The 14,717-nt window shown below is 42.1% G+C and overlaps 1 protein-coding gene across 6 annotated transcripts in view; it reads right to left on the bottom strand.

The window, feature by feature from the left end:
• trio (trio Rho guanine nucleotide exchange factor) overlaps positions 1-14,717 on the bottom strand; it is an 820,581-nt gene that overhangs the window by 566,471 nt on the left and 239,393 nt on the right. For all 6 annotated transcript variants that reach the window (XM_083135769.1, XM_083135773.1, XM_083135771.1 and 3 more), the window contains exon 4: positions 10,898-11,090. In XM_083135769.1, the coding sequence (XP_082991895.1) occupies positions 10,898-11,090 (193 nt within the window). The remainder of the gene's footprint in view (positions 1-10,897; positions 11,091-14,717) is intronic.

The following is a 14,717-nucleotide window of genomic DNA, read 5'->3' as shown; positions in this document are numbered from 1 at the left end:
CGCCATGATGTGTGCAAACCTGCGTGCCAGTTAGAGATTTTATTTCGGGTGAAAGGAATTCACCGACACTTCTTGAAATATATTGTTGTTGATGTTGTTGTTAGTAGTAGAGAAAAGATAAAGCCTTCCCCTGCACATGGCAACAGGTGATTAAGACACTTAGGTGTGTGTGTGTGAAGGGAGGGGGTTAGTTACACGGCTATTTATGAAGGTGATGTGAACAGCACCACGCTCCGGCCGCCAGTGGTTGCCACCAGGTACCTATTTCATTAGAGGCTGGGTGGATCCCAGAGCCGCTTTATGCAGGGACAAGTTGGGAAGAATCCTCACCCTCAGATCCCCTATCCCGGGAATCGAATCTGTGTCTCCCGTGTGGTAGTTATACGCCTATCGACAGCGGGTCTGATGATTACACTATTATTATTATTAATGCATTTTCATGTTCATCCATTATTGCATTTTGAAAACCTCACTTGTCTAAAAGTCTCGTTTTACAAATGGCATTTGCAATTTGAGACGATTCCGATAGCGGGACAGGAATTTGCAACCCGAGACGTGACCACAACGGGGTGTAAGGTTTGACCTTTTCTGAAAAGGAACTCAAATTTCAACCTCTTTTCACGTACTGCACTCTGAAGACGGCATTCTCGCAGACTCTGGCGTCTGGGACAGCAGCCAGTATACTCTTCTGTGGGGTTTGTGCTCTGTGTCTTCTTCATGCCTGTTATTGGCGACTCATTCATTACATGTAATAATCACCACCATTCACCATCATCGTCGCGCGAGACCGAGAATGAGATAAAGTTCCTCATTCACAAGAGGAATGCGAAGACGTCTCGCCTAGGTACCATCCCTACATTTCTCCCGTATTTCCTGCAGCCGCTCAAGACATCTATTCCCATTCAATTCGTTGATGAAGTAGGGCTACTTACGAATCGACATTACTTTTGTACGACGAACCAATTAACAGCTAATTAAACGCCTCCACGATGGCGCAGTGGTAGCGTTCTCACCTTGTAATCAAGGGGTCCCGGGTTCGACACCCGGTGGAGGCACGTAGTGGTTCGGATACCCACTTTAAACTGTAGGTCCAATCCCGATTAGCATTACTGTGCATAAAGTGGACATAAAACAGCAAATCAATCGATCAACAGCTAATTAAGGCTAGGAGGAACAGTTTCAGTCGCTGTTCCCCGCCGACCTTTCCCCCCGGCGAGTTGGAGAAAAAGAGGCCTGTGCCCTGGTTGGTTGCAGGAGTGGGAGAAAACTAACATTACGCTTATGGGAGTATTATTTTACTTGCTCTTTTGGGAACATCAAACTTTCGACGACGTAGAAAAACACATGACCGGAAAGAGGACACGTTGAAGATTTTATTTGTCGTCGGAGAAGTCGAAAAATCCCATTTGATTAGCCGCAACCTGAAGTTGTTGAGGTATTTTTCTCCATAAGGAATGCACGGGATTCTGAAAATACTTACAATTTCCAAACATCATTTCTTAATCAACTTGAGAAACGTGGGGAGAAATTCATACTCTCTTGTATAGTCGGGGTTATTTTTAGTAGCGTTGCCCACTCCGACGATATTGAAATAAATGCACACCTGGTGCGAAACTGTCACACTTCGCCTTAACACAGACCAACTGGAAGATACGCAACAGGCAACTAATGAGCTCGGAGCTTACCACCCGCCCTCCTGACAACAGGGGCGCTTAAACTATGAACAACTCAGAGGTAAATCTAGATAGAACTTCATGAAACGGTCCATTATCCTCACCCTCATACTCACGTGCAAACGTACTTTCCATCCCCGCACGGCAAAGTGTAAACGATAGCATCAAGGTTGAGCACCGGCGGTGCCCTTTGAAGGGGAGCCGGGCGGTGCTTCCTGCCCCCCTAAGAGAGAGCAGTTATTCAATTTTCATGACGTCGGGGCTTTTGTCTTCCACGTGAAGCAACAAGTCCGGTCGTTTCCTCCGCGAAGACTCGATGTGCTGAAAGCGATAGAAGGCAGAGCACGCACGACACACCCTATCTTGACGCGGTATCAAAATTCTGGTCACCCTTAGGTCGCGTTCAGTGTCTGCAGTCCTGCAAATGTAAGCTTTCTACTCGCCCGCACCCATTGGGCAGCTGCTGCTCGGCTTACATAAAAGCACATGCTTTCTATTCGATCGTACTCACTAGTCTCGAAAAAGAAAGCACGACTCGTGTCTGTTAATACAAGCTTTCTACTCGCCCGTACCCACTCTGCACCTACTGTCCATCTTTTCTAAAGGCTGGATTACATTGGTCGAGTGAGCGGGAGAGTTACTGGCCTGTCTGCTCGACTCGACCCTTCTATGGCGAGTAGCTGTTTACACACTTTCTAATCGACTCTAGTAAAGTGGGATAGTGGCTGCAGTTGTTTGGTGCTCTTTTGACAGAATTAACCCATGGACGTCGTTGGCGATTTAAAAAAAAAAAAGGTCAAACAGTTTACACGCTTTTTTTTTTTTACGAGAAATGAATACAATGGACGGGAACGTGTCTAGTTCCTTGATTTTTCTATTTTCAATTGTTCTGGGTTGTACGTAGAACGCCCCTCCCTCCCCATTATACTTATCCTACGCCAAATACTCCAAGTCTCATCTCCTGTACTTATGGCCATATACGGCCGTAGTTTCTCTTGTTTGAACACTCTTGGATCACCCCCTATTCATGGTTGACTTTTAAATAATAAGAAAACTCACAACACTTTACGACAGCACAGACTCTATACTCTCCTCAAAAAGCGTTTACATTGATTGAATGTCCGTAGAGTTTACGCGCGAGTGAAAAAAATCGATGGAGAGGAAGCAACTCGGTGGAGTCGCTGTCCTCCTTGGACAGCCACTCGACTGTCCTGACTTCTGGAGCGAGTAGTGACTCCAATATTATCCCAAGTTGTTTACACGAGGAGATTAGCTCGCTTTACCCTACTCGGTCCAGCTACTCTCCTGTCTACTCGACCAATGTAAACCAGGCTTTACTAACTCGTACCCACCAGGCTCGAAAAAGAAAGCACGACTTGTGTCTGCTAATACAAGCTTTCTACTCGCAAGTACCCACTCTGCACCTACTGCACATCTTGCCTAACAATAAAAGCTTTCTATCCGCTCGTACCCACTAGGTTTGAAAAAGAAAGCACGACTCGTGTCTGCTAATACAAGCTTTTTACTCGCCTGTACCCACCCTGAACCTACTCCTCAGGTTGGATAAAAGTCCATACCAGCATTCTACTCGCTCGTACACACTAGGCTCGGAAAAGGAAGCTACAGTTGTGTTTGTCAATACAAGTTTTCTACTCCTCCGTACCAGATCAGTGGCTGCTGGTCGGCTTAAATAAAAGCAAGTTTTGTCTAATAATACAAGCTTTCTACTCGCTCGTACCCACAATGTACCTACTGCTCGGCTTGAAGCACATCCTGGCTAAGAAAACAATATTTCTACCATAGGCGTAGCTAGAACTTTATATTTGGGTGTGCACAATGAAAAAAAATGCGGTCTTGTACCTTTTTAATAGCATATTTTGCAACACAATCACTTGGCTCTTTAACTGCACTGATGTTTGTAAAGGTATATAAATTCACAGTGTTGAAAATTTCTGAATATATGTAGTAGAAAAAATCAAATTGCATAGAAATTACACACACACAAAATGTTCATAAATGTTACAAACAAATACATCAAAATACACGTCATCTATAACAAGAGACGTCTGTCAAAAGGTACAATGTTCTTAAACTCATCAATAACTTCATTTACATCAATAGACTAAGCTTTTTCCTGTTCCACAAATAGCAAGAGCAGGGCTTCCCATCTATCCTGCTTCTGAGTTGCTCTTAATTTAGTTTTAACTTGGGTAAGCTTGGAGAAAGCTCTCTCTCACAATTGCAGCTTGTGACAGGTATAGAAGAAAAGCGCTGTAGTAAAGAGTAGAATGCAGTAAATATCTTCTTTCTCCAATGACATCAAAAAATCGAAAATCTATACACTCGTTTCATCAGCGATAATGCACAGGTTTGTACCAAGTAATGACATTTTCAACTTCTTACAAACTGCCGCTTATTTTCTCTCTTATTGAAATATCTGTCTTTAATTCTCTTTGATAAAGCAGCCCATTAGGGTGTGCCTAGGCACACCCAGCACACCCCGTAGCTACGCCTATGATTTCTACTCGTTTGTATCCTGTAGGTTTGTAAAACAAAGCACAAATCGTCGTCTGCTAATACAACCTTTATATTCACTCGTACGAACGTACTATAGGTTTCAAAAGGAAAGCACGAATCTTCCCTGCTAGTACACGTGTTATATCCATCAGTACCCACTCGATGTTTCTTCCGGCCTTTTGAAGAGCAAGAGTCCCCAATAGAAACCTCTCTACTCACACCCATTTGATATCTAAAAGAGGGTTACCTTGCTACTCGATGAACTGCTTGGACCAGAAAGATTACTTCGCCCAAGTTAGTACAAACCCAGTAATGCAAAACTCCAGTCTACAAATCTAAGTTTTCTCGACTCTTTGGGTCTCCTCGTTCTCACAAATACCTGATGACTGTTCGTACACCTCCTCCACCACCAACGAACCTAGGTTGATATTTTATCGTCTTCCAACTGCCAACGTAGAATAAATCACATTAAAAGCTGATATATTATCTCAGACATGAGAAACTTCGAAAATCATCCAGTGTTTAATATTTTTCTGCTTTATGGATTATTCATATGAGCTTTTTCTTTGGTCATGGTGTAAACTTCTAGAGGTATACTTAGTATTTTGGTTATAATGTCATTTTCATGTCTCTTTAGGCCAATCGCGGCGATGAGGATGACATTTATGAGGGGGACAAACGTGAAAAATTACGTATACAGGCCGAAGCCTCAATCTGGAAACTTTGTTTGTGAAATCGTGACCGAGACTCAATATGCTCGGCCATCGAGATGGCTGGCCCCTATGTTGTGTGTAAACAAGAGGTCACGGGCTCGATTCCCGATGGAGGCGCATATCAGAGTCGCTTTAAACTTCGGTTCCAGACCCGATTAGAGTATCTTATGGAATTGAAACAAACATTTCATCTATTGCGGACAGTATTCCATAGAGTTGTCAGTGCATCATCTCAGCTGTATCACCGCAAACTATGAATACGAAGCGTTACAAGGCGATGAGGCAACAAAACCAATCGCACACCAAAACCTGTTTCCAGAGACGTTGTAGAAGGGAAAATACCACGTGGAGCCACGGTATTGTACTACATTAATGCAATTTTGCTCTCAGAGCACGCCCCAAGTTAATTTACAACACCGTCTGGAAGTTCGAAATTTTCGCGTTCCATACCTGCTTTCGCATTCCGCTCCGGTTTACCTACACGGGGGCTTCCATTGTAGGATCTACGCACCTTTCAAGGGTCGTGATCGATAAATCTGATTAATATGGAAGTCCCGATCGCCTGTAATACGCTGCTACTTTATGTCGCGGGGGAGAAAAATAAGGCGCGAATTAGATACGGATCCGCGCAGCACCTACGCAGGGGCGCTGGTCCGCACGCAATATGCTAACCAAATGAGACTTGCGAGGCCGGAGAAAAGGGGTTGCCGTATTGTAACCACTTAGTATGGAAGGGTTATGGCGGAGGGTTGAGTGAAATAGGAATCGTGGAGGTGAATTTCACGTTCAAAGATCATGCGCAGAATGTTGTGCGCATCCGAAGAAGATTCGGAAATGGGACACAGGGTTCGATACTGCAATTCGGACACCGGATTCGTCACTGGGATACCGCAGTCAGGGTTCGGCACTTGGAACATCGGGCACAGGGTTCGGCACTTGGGACATGGGGCACAGGGTTCGGCACTTGGGACATGGGGCACAGGGTTCGGCACTTGGGACATCGGGCACAGGGTTCGGCACTTGGGACATCGGGCACAGGGTTCGGCACTTGGGACATCAGATCCAGGGTTCGGCACTTGGGACATCAGATCCAGGGTTCGGCACTTGGGACATCAGATCCAGGGTTCGGCACTTGGGACATCAGATCCAGGGTTCGGCACTTGGGACAGCGGATCCAGGGTTCGGCACTTGGGACATCGGATCCAGGGTTCGGCACTGGGATATCGGAAACAGGATTCGGCATTGGGACATTCAATCCAAGACTCGAAATTCTGATATCCAATTCAGAATTCGAGATTCTTATTAGTACACAAATAATAATAATAATTGTGCTTTGGATTGCAAATTGTTCATTCTAGAGATCGTTCTTTGTTGCTTAGCATATTTTTGGTGTGAATTTCCTAATGAATTTGTTCCAGCCCTTTTAATACATAATATATATTATATATATTTAATATATACCCCTAATCTTAGTGTTATTATTAGAGTTTGAGTAGTTTGCGAGTGGTTTTTTCCTAGTAGTTTATGATGAGCTCAGGTTACTGTTACTCCAGATGATATCAGAATTGCTGTATTTAATAATGGTACTTGCATTTTTCAAAAGGTTAAAAAATAGTGGCATCAAATAACCATAATAGTCATGGAATGTGTAGAAAGTCGAGCATGTAGAAGCAAGCAGTACTTCTTTTCTGAAAAGGAAGAAAGCCCTTCCTTAGCATCACTCTGCCAGAAAACGCCGATAAAGGAATACGGAATCAATATACCCAGATGTCACAAAAAGAAGAAGGAAAAAAAGGAGGAGGAACGGAACGGAACACAAAAGACGATCCAGCATGTAAATCGCATTTGAGCGAACGAGAACCCAAACTCGATGAAGCGTTCGCTTTTAATATCGCGCAAGGGTGGATGCTCCCTCTACATCTCTCTCTCCCCTCGCTCACAGCAGCACACCCCAAAGGACGAGTATGAAATCTGAAAATGACGCCCGCAGCTCGATCCTTCTTGTCCTTCCTCCATGTCCTTGGAACTTCGCCCGACGAACTCTTCCGAAATCTCAGAGACGCCGTGGAGCAGGAGGGATCCGACCGGCCGAAATCTTCCCAGAAACATTTTGACAGCTCAGCCGGCAAAGTGGGATACTGGGAATGATTACACCGCCACGGAGAGTGGCAAAGTGGGATGCTGGGAATGATTACACGAAAACCCAGAGAACTTCAAACAGTAACGGCCTTGCAGAAAGGCTTCTCTGCAAGAGCAAGGATAGGCCATCTGCCTTTGCGTTAGATAAGTCGCCTTTCACAGAGCTACAAACTTCCTGTAATTTTGGAGAATACGACTGGGGGTTGTAATGGAGAGAAACGCAAAATAGGGTTAGTTTGCACATGGCATTAGTGTATAATGTTATTTTGTAGAGTACTAATTACCAACGGCTGAATAAAAGTACCATTAATACGCGCCTGCCTGTTCATTCCTGTGTGTCAATCTTCAGTATCTCAAAACTACCAGAGCAGACTTTCGCGGCGGAGTGATTAGCACAGCCGCGCTACGGCGACAAGGGTCACGTGTTCGACTCCTGTCCTGGGAATGGGTGCTCTTTCTAAGTGTCCCGTCACCAATTTCATCATATCATCACTCATCATCGTCGTCGCGATTAGAAAAAAGTGGCCGAACAACGACACTAAATAACAAAAAATAAATAAAATCAAACTACCACATGCACAAACACGAAACGTGGTGTACCGATGACGAATGTAAAGCTATCCCCTGTGCATTGCACTGTACACATGAGGCTGTGTGAAGACAGGTCTCCAGATTCATGATCTATTTTGAAGGTGAGGTGATCAGCATCACACTCCGCTGCCTCCTTCAGGGTGGCCACCATGTAATCATTATTAAAAGCTGGGTGAGCCCCAAAGCCGATAAGGCATACAAAGAAAAAAAAAAACAGATTCCCACATCAAAACACCCACGCCGGGGAATGCTTTATTTTTCTTCGCTTTTTGTGCCACTTTTCGCTAATTTGCGAAGATGGGGATGAGCGATGACATTACGAAATTGAAGAATGGACACTCATAAACATCCATGCCCAAGTCGGGATTGGAACACGGGACCCCTGGCGTAGTAGCGCGATGTGCTAACCACTCCGCCACGGGGGACGACCCTCGCCGGCAATCGAACCCGGTGTCTCCCCGATTGTGCTGCGGTAGCGTCGTCGCCTTGTAATCAAGGGGTCCCGGGTTCGATACCAGGTGGAGGCGCATAGTGGTTCGGATCCCACTTTAAGTCCGGTCCCGATTAGTGTTATTGTGCATGAAGTGGACAATCAATCGATGGAACCGAGGTCCTCTGCGTGGCAGTCAGACGCCTTACCAACTGGTCTACCTATCAAATACTGTATTAGGTCGACGCGACATGAACTTATTTGTGAGATGCGACAATCTATCAAAAGCGCCCTATCATCTGGTAAACTAGCAAATATGAAGTTCCAAAAAATTCTGAATTTGAGGACCAAGAAAACGGTAGTTTAACGAGACATAAATTTATTCAACTGATCCCTTTGTCTATACAATGTAAATACATCGAAAGTCAACAAGCAATTAATTTTGCCATATCTTCGAAACTATTCAAACTGCAAATTTGGTGACTTAAAGAACTGTATCACATTGATGCGATAAACATAATGTGGATTGGCTTGTTCACTTGTCTCATACATAGATACGTGAACCAAAAAATAATAATCAACAACCGACATATATATTTAACGTTCATATCTCAGGAACTACAGCTACAACTATGCAATGCAGGGGACCGAAAAACGTAGAGAACACCAAATTCACGCGTTCTAAATGCCTTTGACTGAAACATCTATTTGTGTTAGAAACAATAATTAAACGAATCGACATGTCTAGAGATTACTTTCTAAAGCTAATTTCTTACTTTTCCCCGGAGACCTATAGCATAGTAGTTGAGTGCAAATTACACTAACCTGATAGGTCAGTTCATTCAAGAATATGCAAGTACATAAATATCGATTTGTCAATTTTCTGTTGAAAACCATGTTGCGTATCGCTCTTGCGTAATAAATAATAACCACAGCTTAATCCTATGATGTCAGATCGAACACAAAGTACAACCATTACCAGAATTTTGCACTTAACGTTGTTAATTATAGAGAACAGGTAACATTATATAAACATTTTTCCTCGGTTTATCGAGATCTCGAAGATGAAATCATGGCGTAGGAGGGGCGAGAGGGAGGGCCACTCTGACTCTGGATTCTGAGTTTTCCTCCATGTGTATTCTTAACCCCCCCCCCCCCCCGTCCGCAACAAAACGTTAAAGCAAAGGAAATGGATGAAATATGATATCTGGATGTGGATGTTCCCCTTGCAACAAATAGATCGGCATCAATATGGCAGAAAAGGAGTAAGAAAAAACGCAGCAGTTCTTCATTTTACGAAGTTAGAAGTGATATAAAAAATTCAGCAACATTTGACATATATTCGAAAAAAAAAATGGTCGTTTGTCGATATGGAGCCTTAAAAAGGCACGTTTCTCTCACATCCATAACGTACAACACAGAAGGGTAAAATATCATTCTCGTGACAACCCTAGGAAGTTTTCTTCGAGCGAAACAGCATTAGGCTCCCAGAGGGATCCGCCGTCTGTTGAAGTATAACCTCACATCTAGTTGGCTCAATATCGTCTGGCAAGACAATATCCCCAGGGGGAAACTAATCCAGGATGCTCTACACACGAACGCAACCGCCGGAAACACTCTCTTCTTTTATCTTCCTGTATGAATAAATCTCAGTTTGGCGTTGGTCGACATAGCAGCGTTGAGGACAAACCGCTGACGGATGTCACTTCTGTTTTAGTTTACTCAAACGGTCCCAGGCATTGAAGAAGGAAAATTGATTATCGCTTGTAATAAAACTTTCCGAGTCGCCTTTTCATATTCTGTAAGTAGCTCCAACCTTCTACTTACAGCTTGAACACTATGGTCCACTAAGAAACATAATTTTGAATCACTTTGCATATATGTATACACAATTCTCACAGAGGGAGAAAAAATATGTGCATATGTATCAATTAATTCCAAAACTCATCCTGAACTAAAGTAAACTAACCTCTTCGTTTAGGAAACCCGAGCAAACCATCGTTCGCACATTCGTTAAAGACTCCCCATGGAACTATTTGTTTAGCAGTTTAATTGAACTTCGCAGGCTTCTAATGAAAAACTGCTAGCAGGGTAAAAAAAAATAGCAAATGCGGCAATACTTCATCTGCCCATTCCCTAACGCAATATCAAAGTTCCTGATGAAACTGCTGCACACTTTTAATAACAATCATTAGTCCCCTTCCTTATGATTCACTCCTGATTTCACTGTTAACGTGAAGCTGCGGGTATGTCCACGTATTACACCTTGTAATAGTTGGAGTGCCCTCCATATGTTGTATATAGTCCTTTTTCTTTTCATTCTAATAAGTGTCCAGAAAATAACAATTAAAAAAAACTGTGTAACCTTTTACCTCACCTCTGTGTGTGGGGGGTGCGTGCGTGTGTGTGTGTGTGGGGGGGGGTATTCCAAGTATGGGATATTTCAACGACATGTGAATTACCTACAACAGTCACACTAACAGCGAAGCGTGAAGTTAGGATAGTAACATGCTTTTACTCTCCCTGCATATGATTAAAGCAAGGTTGTGGTTGCAATCCAATAAAAAATAATCCAGTCTGATCAGATATCGTAAGATGTAGTACGAAAAGTGATGCTCAAATTAACACATGCCACATATTTTAATAAGAGAAATAGTAATTCACATAACATGTCTGTACTTGAAAGCAGAGAAACCAAAGTATTCTCGTCGTTTTTCGGGGTTTTGTTGGAGCGAGAGGATGGATTGTTGCCGTTTCTAATCAACGTATACCCTGAGGCACCTCACTTCTTTGCAGTTATCAATACTTACACTGAAGGAAACAAGATTACTTACCTCAAACTTGTACTTATGACTGCCTAAGGAGGTCCGCTGCTTCTGCCAGAAGTTGTCCGGCTTAATTATGTAGGCAATGTGAACGCTCCCTGGGAAATGCTCCTGCAGAACCTTTAGAATTGGCTTCACAGTGCTCCACGTGGAGCCCCGCATATCAATCACAACCGTGAATCCTTGGTCCCGGACCTCCTCACTGAAACAAATAAATCAACAAGTAAGTACAGAGAGATACTGGAATTAACTTGATGCAACTCATATTAGACCAAATTATTTGTTTAGAAAACTTTCCATGTAGATCACAATCGGTTTCATCTATTTTGCAATTATATTAATACACACAGGGGTGGAAAATACAGGGCTCCCAGTCGCCATGGCGCCTCAAAATTTTCACCTGGTGACTGAATTTTCAAATTCAATTCTAAATTTTACGGTGATTCAAAAGTTCCAGGACACCCTTTTTTTCTCTGAAACGGATGCGGTAATAGCAGATCCAACTTCACCTGGGTACATCGGGGTAAGGGGTTACAGCTATCACAAAACTAATTACAGCAATGCATTTCTTGGAAATATTTGATGTGTTTTGATACCCTACATGGCCTCCTTAGCATTTGAAAGATTTGACCTCGATCCAATATGACGGACTTCAAGAATCAAGATGACGGCTTAGTGCCGGAAGCACCCTCACACATGGGCCCCTTACCCCGATGTACCCAGGTGAAGTTGGATCTGCCATTGCCACATCAGTTTCAGAGGAAAAAGGGCGTCCTGGGACTTTTGAATCACCCTGTATATATCGAGTTCGCTTACGGACATATCATTTCCTTTCCTCTTCCTTAGAGTACGTGATTTTAATGTTTGTGTGTTTTCTGTATCACGCATAACTATTATATCACAATAATACACATTTAGTTATACATTTTTGCACGGTTGCTAGCAGAATTTTAATCTGCCACGAAATGATAGAGTCGGTCAAATATTAGAATGTATTGCAATTATTCATGCTGTTACAAGTTGAGTCTTGTTTATACCTTATCTTAGTTGGATTCATGGCTTTCTTCGACCCTACTTAAAAAAAAAAAAAAAAAATCTGGCGCCTGTTATTTTTAGTTTTGTCTACCCCTTGTTATATCAACACTTAGACACATATATTTCTTTATATTTTCGATATTATAGTATTCAGTTTTTTTCACAATTGTCGTAGTCAATTTCAAAATGCCATAGTGTGCACATCATTTATTTCCGAATAAACAAACTTCTACAGAGCGACCACAAGGATAAGAACCTACGACCCTCTGCTCAACTCGGGCCATAAGGAAGCATGCTCCACTCGGCCCCTCCCCTCAACGCGGGAGTGCGATGCGCAGAAGTCGCGGGTCTGCGCAGGTTCTTTTGCCTGTGGTTCCACCATACCAGGCTACTGAGTGTGAATCGCAGATGTTTGAATTTCCCACACGTTTGATCTGCAACAGAAGTAAGCGACCCAAATCACAAGAGTAAAATCATCACGACAGCACCAAAACTGCGTAAACACACATTGCTTGGACAGGAGAATATGATCGATTTTTTATACACATGGGGAAAATAAAAAGGAAGAAGTCACTGTAAAAGCAACGATCCTCTTGAAAAGGCACATCCGGCAAAGCAAGCAGGTGCATAAATCAAGTTTAACAGCGGGGTTCAAACGGGAGTGTTTTATGGTGGGAAGCAGGAAGGCGGATAAAAGTGGACTCTTGACAACATGAACATCACTATCGCATGTTCTTCTTCCCTAAAAGAAAGAAAGGAAGAAAGGTTCCGCTCGCCTCTGCAGAGAAACGTTTGTCGATTTCCTGTACCAATCAGACATCGGTCCTCTCGAGTTGCAAACTTCCTCAATTCTTTATCCACTTCAACGCCCCCACTTTATATCAAGTTTTGCTGAACCCGGAGTTTGGCAGTGTTGCAAACTTCATTGTCTAGTTACCAACGCAGATATTATTGCACTTCGAAGGGGAAAAAATGATATTACAGGGGCCTGAAATACATGTTGTTGATTAACAAGTGTAGTATACTAGAAAATAATACTTCTAAAGAGGGGTAAGTGCCTCGTTTTTCTACTATAGTTGGAGAAGAAAATATCGAGAAGTTAGTAACACTGCAGAGGCGCCCAGGAAGCAGAACAGAGGGAAGAGAAACAAAATAAGACTACAACAAACTTTTCTAGGATCTCCACAGAAAGCTTTTCCACAGAAGTTCCTCAAAGGAACCGAAAAAAAAAAACCTTGTTACCTCAACTCATGACGTATCACCATCACGACTTGGAAGAGATACCTGATTTATTAATTTGAAGGTTGATGCCGTGGTTTTCACCCACCATTGTGGGTTACCTTACAGCAAATTCATACCTGATGCAATGATTTGATGCTTTAACGCAGTAATTACATTGAAATGTTTGTATTTTCCTCATTTTATGTCGCTTCTCTACCCTTTATTTTAAGTTAGTCCAGGCAATAAGGATGAAAGATGAGCAGATGAAATTGATGAAGGGACGCTCACGTAGAAACGCCACAGGATTCGAGCCCGTATTGGAGAAATGGACCGAATACGTTGAAAGCTCAGGCTTACTCCGAAGGTTCTCAATTCGAATCCAAGGCATTCGTTTGCGTCCATCGTGTTCACATTTATTCTAGCATCTATTACATCTAACCGACATTCGTTCTCATCGTATCGCTTAACTTCATGAAGTGCAAAGACGGCGAATAATATTAAGAAATAAAAATATATTCATTTATTTATTTATAAAACGAAACAGACCGAGCCCAATTATAGTGTCCTCAACGCATAATATAATTACAATAGTGTCAAATTTCACGAGAACATTAAAGTTACGGGGAGGGGGGGGGGGAGATTTGGAGTCACTAGAAGAGAACGCGCTTTAAAAAGTACAGAAAATTATTTTCATTCTCAAACCCAGTGCCAAAAATTTCCCATAATACGGATTTCATTCTACAAATTTGAAAACGAAAAGCCCATGCATTATGAAAGGGTAAAAACAGACTATTTCTGTGTTTTCTTGATAATGTCTAGTCTGTTTTACATTTCGAAGCTACTTTTCATCGTGATGATCGATGATGAATTTATGAAATACATACAATTGAAGCTTGCTAAAATCCAAAAACAGATGACAGTAGCCACTAATGAGTGTGTGCTGTCGATGTCGGAACATCAAAGCTTAGGTTTAAGGAGGAAAAGGGAGACAAATATGTATGTTGATATTAATGAACCTCAAAAATGAAATCCATCAAACAAATATGAAAACGTTCATTTTTGAAACTACAACTCTTCTCCAATTTTCCATCGGCCTCATTTACATCACATAAAACCTCATGTATTAGGAACATTTTTTAAAAAAAATTAAAAAAAAAACAAAAAAAACATAATGTTATTGCGAGAATAACTGAAAAGGGTTGCATATTCCGGTAAATCAACTTTTCCCCTTAGTTAAAAATTCACATCCAACATGCACGAGCATATCAGGAATAATCATTTCCGAAATGTGGAAATTTCATACCACATCAAAACAACCGGGCAAAAATGATCCAGTCATGTATAAACATTATTTGAAATGTCAATACGCCTTACATTTTTTAATAATGTTTGTAGCTACCGACTATGATTGTATTAAAACTTCTACTTCCCTTGCTAATATATATATATATTTTAAGCCCACTGTATAATGTTTCATGGTTCATAATATTTTCTAGTCTTTACGTGAATATTATTCGTGGTAGGAATGGTAACGAAACAACTATTGAAAAAAGCGAAATTTCCTTACGGTGTA

This window comes from Lepisma saccharinum, chromosome 14 (genome assembly GCF_977018435.1).
Source record: "Lepisma saccharinum chromosome 14, izLepSacc3.1, whole genome shotgun sequence".
Classification (NCBI taxonomy): Eukaryota; Metazoa; Arthropoda; class Insecta; order Zygentoma; family Lepismatidae; genus Lepisma; species Lepisma saccharinum.
Note: the sequence above shows the minus strand (reverse complement) of the source record. Positions and strands in the feature narration are given on the sequence as shown.